General features: G+C 38.8%; 2 protein-coding genes across 2 annotated transcripts; one reads left to right on the top strand and one right to left on the bottom strand.

Annotated features, from left to right (window-relative positions):
- The first annotated feature begins 520 nt into the window (after positions 1 to 520).
- On the top strand, positions 521 to 3066 carry LOC104610035 (RING-H2 finger protein ATL16-like). Its single transcript, XM_010276490.3, has one exon. The coding sequence runs from the start codon at positions 1683 to 1685 to the stop codon at positions 2724 to 2726; it is 1044 nt and encodes a 347-aa protein (XP_010274792.1). The 5' UTR covers positions 521 to 1682; the 3' UTR covers positions 2727 to 3066.
- A 6172-nt stretch (positions 3067 to 9238) lies between these two features.
- Positions 9239 to 11498, bottom strand: LOC148804072 (cocosin 1-like). Its single transcript, XM_088894990.1, has 4 exons — positions 11312 to 11498; positions 10477 to 10988; positions 9920 to 10375; positions 9239 to 9793 (listed from the first exon to the last, which is right to left on the bottom strand). The coding sequence occupies exons 1-4, from the start codon at positions 11448 to 11450 to the stop codon at positions 9398 to 9400; spliced, it is 1503 nt and encodes a 500-aa protein (XP_088751116.1). The 5' UTR covers positions 11451 to 11498; the 3' UTR covers positions 9239 to 9397.
- Positions 11499 to 14597: the final 3099 nt, after the last annotated feature.

Below are 14597 nucleotides of genomic sequence, written 5' to 3' on the forward strand. Positions count from 1 at the left end.
CATAATTAATGAAAAGAAACATGGGCCCCAGCCCAGCAAAAAGAAACAAGGGGAATTATTTGATGGTTTTGATTTGGTGGGCAAGGGCAAAGAACGATAACAGTATTCCCTTCACGAAGGGTCTGTCCACACTCCACAGTGATGTATCATGTGATAGACCTAGACCATTCTGCACACAGTCACAGTGACTAAAAGCTACGATCCAAGCAACTCTCTTATTCCCAGAAAAGATCTAAATATTAGAGAGTCTTCAATTCTCAACATCAATTGGGATTGTTTCGTTCCTTTTAAGCGTTCTGTGGTACAAACCCTTTTATGTTTTCAAGTTATTAACTTATATATTTGGTTTCAATTCACTTATGTGAAATGTTTGATGCGATGTGAACTAAGGCAGTGCGGAGTTCTGAAAGAATGGTCAGACTCAAACCTTTTAGACTAGAAGAGTTAATATATAAATACCACTTTAACCCTGAACCTGAAGGAGGCTCGCTTGATTCCCGTCTCTCTGTCTTCCCCGCTCTGTCCGGTCCGGTCCCTAGTCCATACGCAATTGTCCCTCGACATTTTATCACAAACAGTGATTGTCGGTTCTGTTTGTTAATTTGTTTTCTCATCGAGTCCTTTTTGACTTTCAATCAGAAACCACGTCTTCTGAGTGTAGACATAACAGTAGCTAGAGTCTGTGGACTCTCTTCATTACAATTATATGCTTCCACTCTTTCTCACCAGAAACTGCTCTCATCTCATCTTAGAACTCCCCACCAGTGGATCATGGCAGCTCTTCATCACAAGGTAGCCCAAATTGGTGGTGCCCACACCAAATACATGTCAACATATGATATCCGAATCCAATGGTCACCATCGTTCAATGGGGTATGGCTTGTGGCTCCCACATGATCAAATGAACACAATCTACAAACCGAAGAGAGATTATTTTAATTCAAGTTGGTTGCCTCACATATATAATATAAATATGGACACAAACAGCTGTGCTGTTATTTTTCTCGTCCAAGGAAAATCCCTTCTATAAAACGCGAGAAGACGGCCAGACCAGCTAGGATAGGAGGATTCTCTTAAACTACTTCACTAATATATATTGTGTATATCCTCCGCATTCTCCTCCTCTTTCATTGTTGATGAAAAATGAAACCTTTCCAACCCCGGAAAAGGATTGTCTCTGTCAAAAAGTTCTCATTTAATCTGCTTTGCTTTGCTATCTGCCTCTCCGTCTCCCCCATCTTCGTGTTAATGTAGCTTGAAAGAATTACACCTATTTAATGTTATTGTCACCTGTTTTTCCTATTAATTATATGCATATTCTGGATATATTTCTTTCTGAGAGAAACCCATTAGCTGTTACAACTTCAACCAATCACTCTGCCTCACTGAATCTCTCCTCAACAAAAACGATTTTTCAAGCATTTAATGGCTTTCACATCAGTTTCTCCATTTTCTCCCACTTGGGTAAGTAGGTTCACTTTGTTTTCAAGTCTCTAAACGGATATTCTTCCTCTCTCTCTCTCTCTCTCTCAAATCTCAGGTCAAAACTCATCTCTCTGGATTTGTTCCACCAAACCAATCAATCTGATTTCTTCTGCAGCTTTGCTTTGAGCAGTAATCTCTCTGCTGCCATATCCCCCACCTGCGCTTTCTTTGAAAAATCTCTACAAAATCCGTTTCCCATGGACCCAGTACATAGATACTTCTTTGAGCATGTCCAAGCTCCTCCTCCTGTCAAAAGTCTAGCAAACTCAGACTATCATCTCCACTCTCCTGGTCCGAACACAAGTATCCCCATCTTAGCCATTGCTATACTAGGAATCATGACCACAGCTTTCTTACTAGTGAGCTACTATGTCTTCGTGATCAAATGCTGCTTGAATTGGCATCGTTTCGATCTCCTGAGACGGTTTTCTATCTCACAAGCTCGAAGGCATGAAGACCCACTAATTATCTACGCTCCGGAGAACCGCGGTCTTGATGAATCGTTGATCCGTGCAATCCCAGTTTTTCAATTCAAGAGGGGAGCAGAAGGCGAAGAGAGAAGGTTCTTCGAGTGTGCAGTTTGCTTGAATGAGTTTCAGGAAGAAGAGAAGCTAAGGTTTCTACCCAATTGTGCTCACGTCTTCCATATCGACTGCATTGATATATGGCTCCAAAACAATGCCAATTGCCCTCTCTGCAGATCAAGCATTTCGACAACAGCCAGGTTTCCGCTTGATCAAATTATTGCTCCTACCCCTTCTCCCCAAGATCCACATCCATTTACAGAGAGTCTCGTGGGAGGTAATGAGGATTTCGTAGTAATAGAACTGAGAAGCGAAGAAGGTGCAGATCAAACAACCCATGGACATCAGGAAACAGCAAGTTCAGGAGAACTCTCAGCCCGACATATCAGTCCTTCCCCGAGAAAGTTAGAGCAGAGAATTCTGAACAAGAAACCAAGGAAATTCCATCATGTTTCAAGCATGGGAGATGAGTGCATTAATGTAAGAGAAAAAGACGATCAGTTCTCAATCACACCCATTAGGAGATCCTTCTCCATGGATTCTTCTGCTGATCGGCAGCTCTATCTCTGTGTCCAAGAGATCATACAGCAGAACAGATATCTCAATGAGGTAAGTCCAAGTGAAGGTTGTAGTAACAGAGTTCGTCGGTCGTTCTTCTCGTTCGGCCACAGTCGAGGATCCAGAAGTACAGTTCTTCCTCTCCACTTCGAGCCTTGAAAAGTTAAACAGAGAAAAATTGCAACTTTTCTTTTCCCTTTTTTTTTTCTTATTTTCCCCTTCTTCCTTTACAAGTTTTATTTTTGAGACATAGATTTTGGAGAAGCTACGAGGCCTTTTTTTTCTTTTTTGGTAAATAGAAGTTTCATTAAACCAATGTCATAAAGAGGGCCAGTCTGTATAGAAAATTTGGGTATAATGGGATTAGCAGCTTAAATGCGTAATAGTTTGAACCATGGGCATGATTATAAGCATCATTGCTTAAACCACTATGTGTGGATAAGACCTTTTTCTTTTTAAATTTCTACTTTTCCATCAATGAAATTCACTGTTCTCTCTCTCTCTGCAAGAGTGCAAGCTACAGAAAAAGGAAAAAGTTAGGAAGGGGATTCCTTCACCTCACCGGCTCCTTCTTTTGTCTCGACTAATAATCATTATTTTCGTGAAGGAAATAATGTATGATTAATGATTTTGGTTACATAGCTCCAGTCGTTTCCAGCCTAAAAGGAACGAGCTTCTCTTTTGGTGGGCGAGAGAAACCAAAGAATTCTCTCTCTCTCTCTCTCTCGTCTGTAGTTTAAATTCTTTTATGTAAATCAAGAAACTAATAAATAAATGAGAAAACTACATTGTGGGTTCAACCCAAGCTTACCTACATCAGAAAACCCAAAAATTCCAACCTAGAAAATGTTTAGAAAACTTGGTCAAAACATAGAATATAAAAGGACAGATAACTGTTCTGGGTTGTTGGCTGAGAGAATCCTGGGAAGATTTAATCAGGACACCCACCACCCAAACCAAAACCAAAACCAAACCAGAAGCCTTTCTCCTGTTTTTCCTTTGTCTGAAGAACTAGGTGAGTCAAAATGGAGGACAAGAGCAGAGTACAGGTTCTTTCCTGGGTAATAAGTAAATAGAACAGGGAATTGTAGTAGTACTAGTACCTTTTTATTGACTGCATATGAGAATACGGGCCTTTTCTTTTTTCTTTTTCTTTCTTTGGAGTGTGGACTTATTGAAGAGATGGGATCCAGTCCGGTTCGAGGGAGGAAAACAAAATAGAAAATATTGCAGAGAAGCCATGTGGGCAAAGGGCAATGAGGAGAACTCTGCTTTCTGCTTTCAGAGTAAGCAGGCATATGGCCATATGGGGGCTGAGTTGGTAAGACACAGCGTTCTAGAAGGAAACTTAATTTGATTTTGAGTGCAACTTCCCCAAGGCATAGACAAATGGGTTCCATGTCCGACCTGTTGGCTGCTGCAACACTGCATCTGTATATATGTATAAAAAATATAATTAGTTGAAATATTTAGGCACATGGGTCATATAGAACTAATTAACTGTACAAGTGCTGGCATCTGACATCATAAGGTGCCAGATGGAAATTTGTACAACTGAGCGCACCATAGCCGAAGGGATACCCTAGAGTAAGGAACAAGCATCCTGGTAATGAGGGTACCCGTCACCATTTTCATCTATTAGTAGCAATTATATATATATTTTTAATTAATAAATCATACATATATACAAAATATCATAATTTTTAGTGGAATTTCTTTACTTTTTTATATTAATAATATTGGGAATGCAAAATATAGAAAACTCAAATTTAACAGATGTATTAAGAGATGCATGAATACAATAAAAAAATTAAGATATGAATGGATGGGTTAGAAAAACTCGATAGAATTTTAATAGTTTATGTGAAGTATGAATTACAAGAATTCACTAAGAAAATATTGGAAAATGGTAGAAGAATGAAAATATGGCCTTGAATAAAAAAACCATTAATTTCAATGATCAATTAATTATATTATTTATTTTTAATTATTTGACATATAATATTAACAAGAAAAAGGTTGACAAAATGGCTTAGAAAGTTGAAGCTTGAAGCATGTGTCATTTGTGATATTATAGCTTATTAAAAGAATTTTGCTTTTTATTCATCTGAATACATCATATTAAGTAACAGTTATATATATATGATGCATACACATAAGATACATGTATAGATATCTGTATGTTTATATACATATAATGTATGCATGCATCCGTTTATAAGTTATAACAACTGATATTGGTTTATAATGGTCAAGCATGGATTTGTAAAAGTTTGCTAATTGAGTGTCAGTTTTTTAATAGTATTTTTTTTTTCTTTTGGTTGATCATAGGTTTGTAAAAGTGGAGTATGGTTTCAAAAGGAATGCTTTTCGTGATGGTTTGTAGCAGTTGAAAATGGGTTTATGGCTGATCTGTAACAGTTAGTATTGATTTGTGATGATCGATTATGGACTGATACATACTGACACAAGTATGATACACACCGATATGTGATGGATACCAGGGAGTTATACCAAAATTGATAATTTTCTGCTATGATCAACTAAAACACCAAAGGTTATTTATACTTTAAAGTTTTAGTTTTTAGTTTATAAATATGAGCTAAACAGGGCTGATATCAATAATTGGGTTGAAATAAACCAAATTGGCAAATACTAGTGCAAATAATAGACAATTATCAGATTTCAAATCCAGTATCAAGGAATGTCAATGGACCTGTTTTGGGTTGGACCCGTCCTAATCAAAATTTACTTGGATGGATTGGACAGACCAATAAGACATATCGAATTGGACCATTCCAGATTTATTGGATTAGATTGGATCTGGTCCATCTGTAATAGATATGGGTCGGATTGAACCAATATCTGATCTATTGATAGAAGATATTGAATTGGACCAGTCCAAAATAATCTAAAGTATTCACCGGATTAAATTGGACCTGGTCCATCTGTAATGGACTCATATTTGACCAGATCGGATTGGACCAAATCCAGTTGAATTGATACCCCTACGAAAATCCACTTTAATTCGATTCAAACCCATCCAAATCCATATGTGATAGATATCTATTAACACTAACAGGGTTGGTTTGAGTGTTGCATTCTACTAAAGAGTGGCATGGCAATTGGGTAGATTAGGTGCAGGGTAAAGAGCAACTTAGCCATGACGACAAAAAAAAAATACCCATTTATTTTTCACATATTTGAGTCTAACCCAGCCCAACCAAACCACTTCAACCCATCTCAATCGGCCATCGCAAATAGGTTGGGTTCTCAAGTAAGTCACTTTGTTCATGATATATTATAATATCAAAGTTATTCTTTTTTTATTGTTAATGATGTATAATTAATATAAGAATTCAATCCAAGCCAATCCAATGTGAATCTAAGAGATAAGGTTCCAGAGTATAGCCCTCCCCAACCCTGAAAAATCCCTGATGAATACGGATTCATTTCCAAGTCTCCAATACAATAACCAGCCAGAGACCTTACCAGAAAGCTAGTTAGTACCTTAAGGTTTCAACAGATAAGGTTCGATGCAATACAAATTCAAGTATTGACATATCAAATTTAGATATAATTTGAATTCGAACCATTTAGCAAATTCTAAGAAAGATGAGGTTCAGTTTGGAAGGAGCTGATCCAATCTCGCAACTGAGGCTCTTATCCATCCACAGAGAAGGATACTACCCTTAGAAGCTTCCCAAAATCCAAAAAATTCTTCACTTGACTTTCAACGATTTCCCGCTCCACACAACCTCTCTTTCTCTTGTGAATCCATCCCAGCCTCCCACACCATGACCTCCTCCGGGTTGGAATTGCCTCTCTCCAAGGGAGGGATAAGCGGCCCATCTCCGCTAAACTTAGGCCTGGGTGAAGATTCAAGGCAAGTAAAGAAGCCATTCGCTGCTGTTTGTGGAGGGTTCTTAATTCCCTCCAAACTTTGCCAAACTGAGCTGAGAGGGATGACTGCGTACGGAGAGTATGGCGCCATGGGCTTTACCAATGAAGCGGCCAAATCCAGCCCATCATTAACTTGACTTTCGGTCGAGTTAATGTAGAGATCTACCCACGCCCCAACTCGAAAAAACATTCGCTCCCGCCCACCCTCCTACGAAGAGCGGGAATCTCTGAAATTTTGAAACACCCACCAAACGCTGGGATACGAAGAACGACGTCTCTAGCTTCTCCAGTGACTGGTCCTCCATTGAAACCATCTCCATCGTCGATCCTGTCGAAGTCTGCATTGCAACATCCTTCTTTCCTTCCTCTACAAAGAGACTCTGATAATCGATCCCTGCAACAGTGTCCCCCGGCGCCGACAGCCCCTACAAAACTTTCACTATCTCTTCTCTTTCCCTTGTCAGCGGTGGTTGACGAGGCTTCCTTCTTTTCCTTCGTTTGCGGTGCGCACTCATGGGAAAGCTCGCAGAACCAAGTCCCAATGAAAACCCACCCCTCTCTCTCTCTGCTTGCAATCCGGTTTATTGAATAGAGGCGGAGCAGTCGACCTAAGGTTCAACTCCCCTTTTTTGCTTACCATGGTTAAGCTAAACACTGGGGGCTCCAGGTCTTCAACGGCAACCCTCAACAGGTACCTGATACCTTCCACTTCCAACTCAACCCACTTGGGAATTTCGCGGGCCATCCTACTCCAAACGAGAAGACGAAGGGCCTCGAGGTTTCTCCAGGCTAGATTATCCAGATCCAAAGCAATGAAGCCACCCAATACCAAACAGAGAGGGGAACGCCAAATACCCTGATCCACCACTTACCGTAACCTCCTCTCTACCTTTCAGAACACCCTTCTTGAATCCAGCGAGATAAGGTGAACTTCATACAGTTGAAGGTTTGAGCGCGGGAGTAAAAAGCACCGCAAGCTTCTTCTTTGGAAGCAAAAATTAGAAGCCATTTACTCCCCCAAGCCTTCGCACAGGTGGATTATACCTGTTCATGACACAGCCATACACATGATGACTTAGAATTGATTAGCCAATTGGTATAGAGCACAATAGAGTTTTCTTTGATTACATAAATTTAATGTCTTATTTAATGAATGAAAACAAGTAGCCTGGTCCTTGTGCAGTCCATACCCGAGTTCGGATTTCATCACATTAAAATAATCTGACAAGATTATTATAAATAGAGTGGAGCCAGTTTAATTATAAATACAGATCATCACCCAATAACATTAGGGAGCTTGCACATCTGCTAGGATTGTGATCACAGCATTACCATGCAATCTCCCAATGAAACATGAGCATGCCAGCAATGAAAATAAGAAAGTCATTTACACGATATTTTCAAATTATTTATTTCACTAGTTTGCACGTAACATTGAGAAAAAAATACGAAGGTATAGATTATTTTTGCAAAAACTAATTTTTTATTAATTATTAAAGTTGACTTGATTGGTATACACTTGTTAAAGAGTCATGCACGACCAAGAAATTATTTTCAAGTCATTTATATCGAAGTTATTTTAATTTTTTGTCAGTAACATAATAGTTCTGATAATTTTAATTTATTAATCACCGTGTTCAATAACGAAATCTTATCCTAGTGTGAAGGATATGGTATGAGTATTAACAATCAAATTTGGATTTTGATTTAGGCTTTTCTTTTGGGTAGGGATTTGTATTTAGGCATATCTCACTCAATCTGATCAATTTGGAAATGCACGTAGTAGTAATTCTATTTGTGCGGTCTTTTGGAGTTTTCAAAGTATGGACGATCAAAATTTGGTCCCCCAAAATCATATTACATAGACTGTTGTAGTTGCTATTCAAATCTTTTTAAATCCTATATATCTTTTCATGTGTCGATGATCCAACCAATCAGACCAAACCAATGACTACTGACCCCATCACAATTCTTGTTCGTGTAAACACCTAATCCACTATGCTTCTAAAATCTGTTGACCCTATCAACAACCTGTCAACCTCATTGGTAGAATCGCTCAGCGGGCCAGTTATCGGGTCTTGTATTATCTTAGGGTAAGAGACTTAAAAGATATCATAGGTTTTGGACTGGTTACCTAACTTAACATACCTTGAGTTTTGCAAATGGACTATACCTACCAAATGGATTGACACCAGTAGACTTCAATATACCCTCTATTTCAAAATTGTTAATAACAGTTAAATATGAAGTTATCTGACCTATTTATTTTTTTAAAAACCCCATTTTACCCTTCTTACCCCTATTAAAAACCAGCAATTTCTACAAATTGTTCTGCGTTAGAAAACAGAGATAGCCGCCACCTGTTCAACGAATTATATCAATGGACCAAGTCCATAAAAATCCTCTCCAACCCACACACTAACTCCCCCATATCCTAGGCTGCGTATTTTGGCCCAACATCTCCTTCCCAAGTGCAACATAAACAAAAGACCCCCTCCCCCTTGAGTTGTGCGTGGCATCCTTCCCCTTGGGCACACCCAGCCCACATGCTAGACCACCCTTGCCCTGCTTACCCATCAGGAAACCCCATTGTTCAAAAAAATGCCTCAATGAAGCCATCAACCAAATCCAGGAAAGTTGATTACTTATGCATGTGTTTTGAATGGAATGTAATGAAATGATAATGATGCAACCATGCTAGGTCACCCCTGTATTGCTTACCCGCACACAAAACTACTGAAGAATCAACTAATAAAATTGAAACAAAATTGGACAGCCCAAAGCAAGTTTTTCCTTTATTTATTACCCAAAGCAAGTTATAAAAACTCTCAATACAAAGTTGAAGAGTTCAAACATCTATAAGTACCAACTTCCGTGCCTATAAAGCTTTATTATTCTTGAAATAACTCTCCTTTATGGCTATTATTTTACATTACAGAAAACCTTCCGTTGGATTCAAAATTTGGTGCCAATACACACGTTTCCTCTCTGTTGTACTTTAACATCCTTGCTTCTTCATTGGAAATCCGGTAAACATTTACCAGGACCTCTTCTGGCATGGCCCGAATGGCAGAAGTCCTTCCAACAAGTGGACTTCTCACTGCATTGTCACTGGTCTTAATTGAAACCCATTCAAATCCATTGTCTCCTGCCTGTTTCACTACAGCAAAGTTTTGAGGAATGACGATTAGTTGGCCTTCACAAAGCTGTCCGTCATAGGCAGTCTGACCAGAGTTTCCAACGATCTGAACCCGGGCTTCACCCCTAAGAACGCACATCACGCTGTGTGCGTTTACGTTCCAATGAGGAGACATTATCGCATTCTATACAAATCATGCATCAAAGGCAATTTAGTAAGTTCCATAAAGCACAAATATATCTAAAAGTAAAAAATCATTCAATCAAACTATACTATACAAAAAAGATGATTATGTTTATTAGAACCTAACCTTGTAGAGATGTCCTCTCTCAGCACTAAGTTCATAGACGCCAAGAATAGGGAGGCTTTGGCTGTTAACGTTGGTCACTCGTCCCCCAAAAGGAGTGTATACATCGGAACTCGTGGCTTTCCCAATATTCTGTCTGAGCCTCATGTTGCAAACAGTCTCCTCTAAACCATTTGCATTAGTTTCTTGTTGTCTTTCTTGCTCTTCACTCGATATTGACTTTATCACCTGAAGTCCCCTTTCAACTTGGATGATAGGTCCCCTCTCGTCATTTTTCCTTTGTAGCTTTCTCACCGTCTCCTTTGTCACTCCAAAAGCCTGAGCTAATATCTTTGCATCAAAGCCACTAAAAACATTGTTCGAGCTCTCTTGCCCAACTTCCTCACTCTTGGATGACGAAGATCCTCTTCGTTGTTCTTCCTCTTGTTGTTCTTGTATGTTACCAGCAAGCCAGAAATTCTTTAACAAGCATTTGAATAGAAAATCAGTCATAAGCCTTATTAGATTTTGCATTCATGCATAAAATAATTAAATGAATGCTAGTGAGTCAGCTTACTTACTCTCACTTTTCGATCAAGTTGGTTGAAATTATTACGCGTGTCAATGACGGCAATTGCAACAAGTGGCGTATCACCATCATTGTAGACCCAATAGGAAACTCCATTTGGCACCATTAGGATATCTCCCTCCTTGAAGAATCTTGGTTGTTGGTGAAAGTCCTCGGATCTAGGGCTTCTACAGTGTTGATCCTCGGATTTTCGGCTTGTGCTACTTTGATGTTCTGATTGTTGACTTTTGCTTCCTTGGCTTCTGCTCTCAGATTTATGTCTTCTACTGTCTTGATCCTCTGATTGTTGGCTTCTGCTGTATTGTTCCCCAGATTTTTGTCTTCTACTGTCTTGATCCTCCGATTGTTGACTTTTACCACCTTGATCCTTTGATCTTTGACTGCTACTGCCTTCATCCTCTGATCTTTGGCTTCTACAACCTTCTTCCTCGGATTGTTCATCTTGCTGGAATAATTGGAACGTTTCAGGGCATCCGGGGATTGATAATCCTAAAACTCCCCTACCTGTACGTGGATTACAAGCACGTAAGTCATAACACAAGTTTAATTGAATGGTATATGATAATATAACATGCATAGAACACAATAAATCAGTAGCAATGCAAAAAGGGGTTCAGTGAACTATCCTTGGACAATGTAGAGGATCCTAGGTTAATTGTGATAGACAGGTAAGGAGAGGCCCTTGGGCTGGATAGTAACCCGATAAGCTGCAATCCCAGCACACCTGAACTGTTCATTGTTGTCATCCCAGATTTCAAATTGGCCAGCCTCGGCTTCAATTCTACGAGATGGTTCAAGGGCATCAAGGTTATTGATCTGGCACTCACTTTGTTCTCCTGGAGACTGGTGATCAGGCCGAGTACTCCAACCTTGGCCTTGGTGAGAATTGTATGGCCAGACAGCTAGGCAGCCATGAAACAGAACAAAGAGACGGATACCAAGAGAAAGCAGACATGATTTAGCCATGATTTATAGAAACAGGTGAAGAGAGAATTTGCACTACCAAGCCGTGGTGAAGAGCCGAATAGAATGATCAGGTATTTATAGAGAAGATGGGTGCATTAGAGGTTGACACCTGAGTAATGCCCTTCAGCCACCATTCACATTGCATGGTTCTACCTTGTCATTTTGGCGAACACATGCCTGCATTGATCGCTTTGTACTTCAAACATGTGTAAATATATAATTAGACTACTGTTTTGTGTCCATTGATATATGGTTAATGATAAGATAAAATCTCTCTCTATATATATATATATCATCTGAAATTAAAAAGCTCTACTACTAGTAGATATGGTGGCACGGATGTGTTTCGTTAATTGATCAGTCTTGGCCATGACCCAAAATGTCTTTGATTTATGAATCAAAGACACGTACCGCCAGGACCATCCAAGAAAAACAGAAATATATACATACTATCCCATATAACCTAACCTAGAAAGTATAATCAGGGGCCTCTACTTTTCATGCAGAAAAGACAGAAGAGAAGAAAGAAAAACAAATGATTTATTTGGAAGAGAATGCCAAATAGTAAAGATTTGGTAGCCATGCAATGTGAATGGTAACACATCTGTCCATTTCTTGGGCTGCCCAAAGCCCCACCAACCATAAGAATGATTTAGTTACACTATTACCAAGAAAGCAATGCAAGTTCCGAAGGTATGTAATAAGGAAATTAATGTTTAGATTGAAGTGGACAAGTATGTTTTGGTAGACTTATTTTCAATTTTGGTCAGGCCAGATCGTGATTCATTAATTTAAAAAGAAAAATTGCCAATCACATCCTATAGGCTACCGAGTTGCAAGCTATTATTTATGAAACCATCGATGACAATTCGAATAATGCTTTATGTTTGGTTTAATTCATTGCCTCCAAACACCTCTGCGAAGAATAAGTTCATGACTTTGATCGAATTCAGCTGCTAGACAGATTGCATTAGAATATGCCCATGACATTAGTAATTTATTGCTTTTAATCTCTGCCTAATTTTGTTCAAATGTCTTATTGGACCTCGGCCTTCTCTTTTTCTTTTTCCATTCCCATCCACTAATATATACTTCATACAATTTTGACGTCTTATCATTGTTTCTGTTGAAGACAAAGCTACTGAAGTCTATGATGACCAAGTACTGAGATTTAATATCTTTGGAGATTAAATTTCATGGGTATGTGATTATTTGATTACACAACTTTTACGTGCCTGCATTTTTTTCTTTTGTAAAAAATAAAAGTAGTGTTCTGAAATTTAAAAATTTGTCCATTAAAGATCATGTTTTTTCCTTTTTCACTTTTACACGGTTCCTCGTGAGAAACTTACAAAATTTCCCTTAAACTTATTAATGGGAATTTATGGAGAAAGGTTCAAAATATGGATGCAGGCCGGTACATAGGGAGGGGTGTATCGACATTTATATTTGCTCGCTTCTTTTTTTTGTTTTCTTTTACTTTTACTTTGAAACTGGTTCAAAGGGGTTTGAACTAGGCCAAACCCTGAAACACCCCCTTAACATGTCGGGAAGCCCCCGATACAATACGTATTGACCTATGATATATTGCGATATTTTGATTCTTGCCTAAGAGATATAGAATGGAGCCATGCATGTGTGTGCATGTATCTGCCATAATGAAATGCTTTAGAGACACACTTTGTTTGATCTAGATCTTTCATGTTTAATGTTTTAATCTAATAGTTAAGAGCTAATTATGTGTGAGCATAGGATTTATACCCTCTTTAATAATCATTAACGGGTAATTGATATACAATAGTCACTTGAATTCAAAAATTTGATTATGTATATAACTTTCCTCTTCTCTGAAAATTTTCAAAGTACTTCTTTAGATTGTATAAAATGGAGCAAGTCAAAATAATTTCATATACTTTTTTTTTGCATTTGTCTCTCTAAATCTAAATTACTATACTATCTCGTAGAAGCTATTTTTGGAGGTTCTTTGACTTCACTAATTGCAGTTTCTCATCGAGCTTTTGTATTTTGACAATATTTTTTTTTGAAAAGATAAGGTTAAATATATTCAAAAAGAAAGGAAAGTATACAAAAATAGAAACCCTGCAGAAGCCCAAAACAAACCACTTACAACCCGCACCCAAAGCTCAAGGGCCACAAAACAACACAACATGCACTAGCGAGGAGATCTGAAACCAAACTCCTCAGCCTACTCTAAAAGCTCAAAGCCTAAGAGACCTCCAAAAGAAGAAAGAGCAAGCATACCCTCAATTTAACAGCCCAAGCTATTTCTTCCTCTACTTCTTCTACCCTTTCCCCTGATGCAACGGGCTCCGCGAGGAGGAGTAACAACCATTAGATCATAACATTCCTTCAATCGTTTGGATTTCCTATTTCCGACCAGCAGAATTGACGGTGTAGAAGACACGTCTGACCAAGAACTTTCTGTCTCCAAATCTGACTCTGGTTCCGAGTTCCTTGCAAACTGAGGGTTATGATCCTTTACAAGTTTTGATCCTAAGAACGTACATCACGCTGTGTGCATTTATGTTCCAATGAGGAGACATTATCGCATTCTATATATACAATATGCATCAAAACCAATTTAGTAAGTTCCATTAAGCACAAAAGTAAAAAATCATTCAATCAAACTATACAAAAAGATGATTATGTTTATTAGAACCTAACCTTGTAGAGATGTCCTCTCTCGCGATCTAGTCACTCCTTGCTGGAAGGTAGTTCAGACGTCAGACTGCTAGGTAGTCGGGTCGAACTGCAAGACAAGAAGATTAGAGCTCCCAGGGTATTTTACCCGGTGTGGGCACTCTAATGCTTAAGTTAGCGTAGGAAATTGTGGATAGATTATTTCTTTAAGAGTAATGATATGTGAGATCTAAATCGTTCGTGCCTCACAACCTTTATATAGGTGAGCTGCCATGGGTTTAATGATGCGCGTCTGAGATCACCGGCCCACCTAACCCGGAGTCAGTTCCACACCCGAAGATGGACTCCGAGTAAAATGATAAGGCTTATCTAGGTCTATCCAATTCGGGCGGGATGAAGATCAGATCTATTGGCATGCAGTGTGATCCTGAGGAGATTAGAGATAGTTGGCTCACTTCTAGAAGGAGGCTGCATGGCACCTCGGCA

This window comes from Nelumbo nucifera, chromosome 1, assembly GCF_055504915.1.
Source record: "Nelumbo nucifera cultivar China Antique chromosome 1, China Antique-T2T, whole genome shotgun sequence".
Taxonomy (NCBI): domain Eukaryota; kingdom Viridiplantae; phylum Streptophyta; class Magnoliopsida; order Proteales; family Nelumbonaceae; genus Nelumbo; species Nelumbo nucifera.

Bases quoted from the DNA above. Each gene is read 5' to 3' on its own strand.
- LOC148804072 (XM_088894990.1), bottom strand. From the start codon at position 11,450: ATGGCTAAATCATGTCTGCTTTCTCTTGGTATCCGTCTCTTTGTTCTG. The intron at 10,376-10,476 runs GTAAGTAAGCTG...TGCTTGTTAAAG, and splicing joins AACTTGATCGAAAAGTGAGA to AATTTCTGGCTTGCTGGTAA. The intron at 9,794-9,919 runs GTTAGGTTCTAA...TGATTTGTATAG, and splicing joins AGAGAGGACATCTCTACAAG to AATGCGATAATGTCTCCTCA.
- LOC104610035 (XM_010276490.3), top strand. From the start codon at position 1,683: ATGGACCCAGTACATAGATACTTCTTTGAGCATGTCCAAGCTCCTCCT.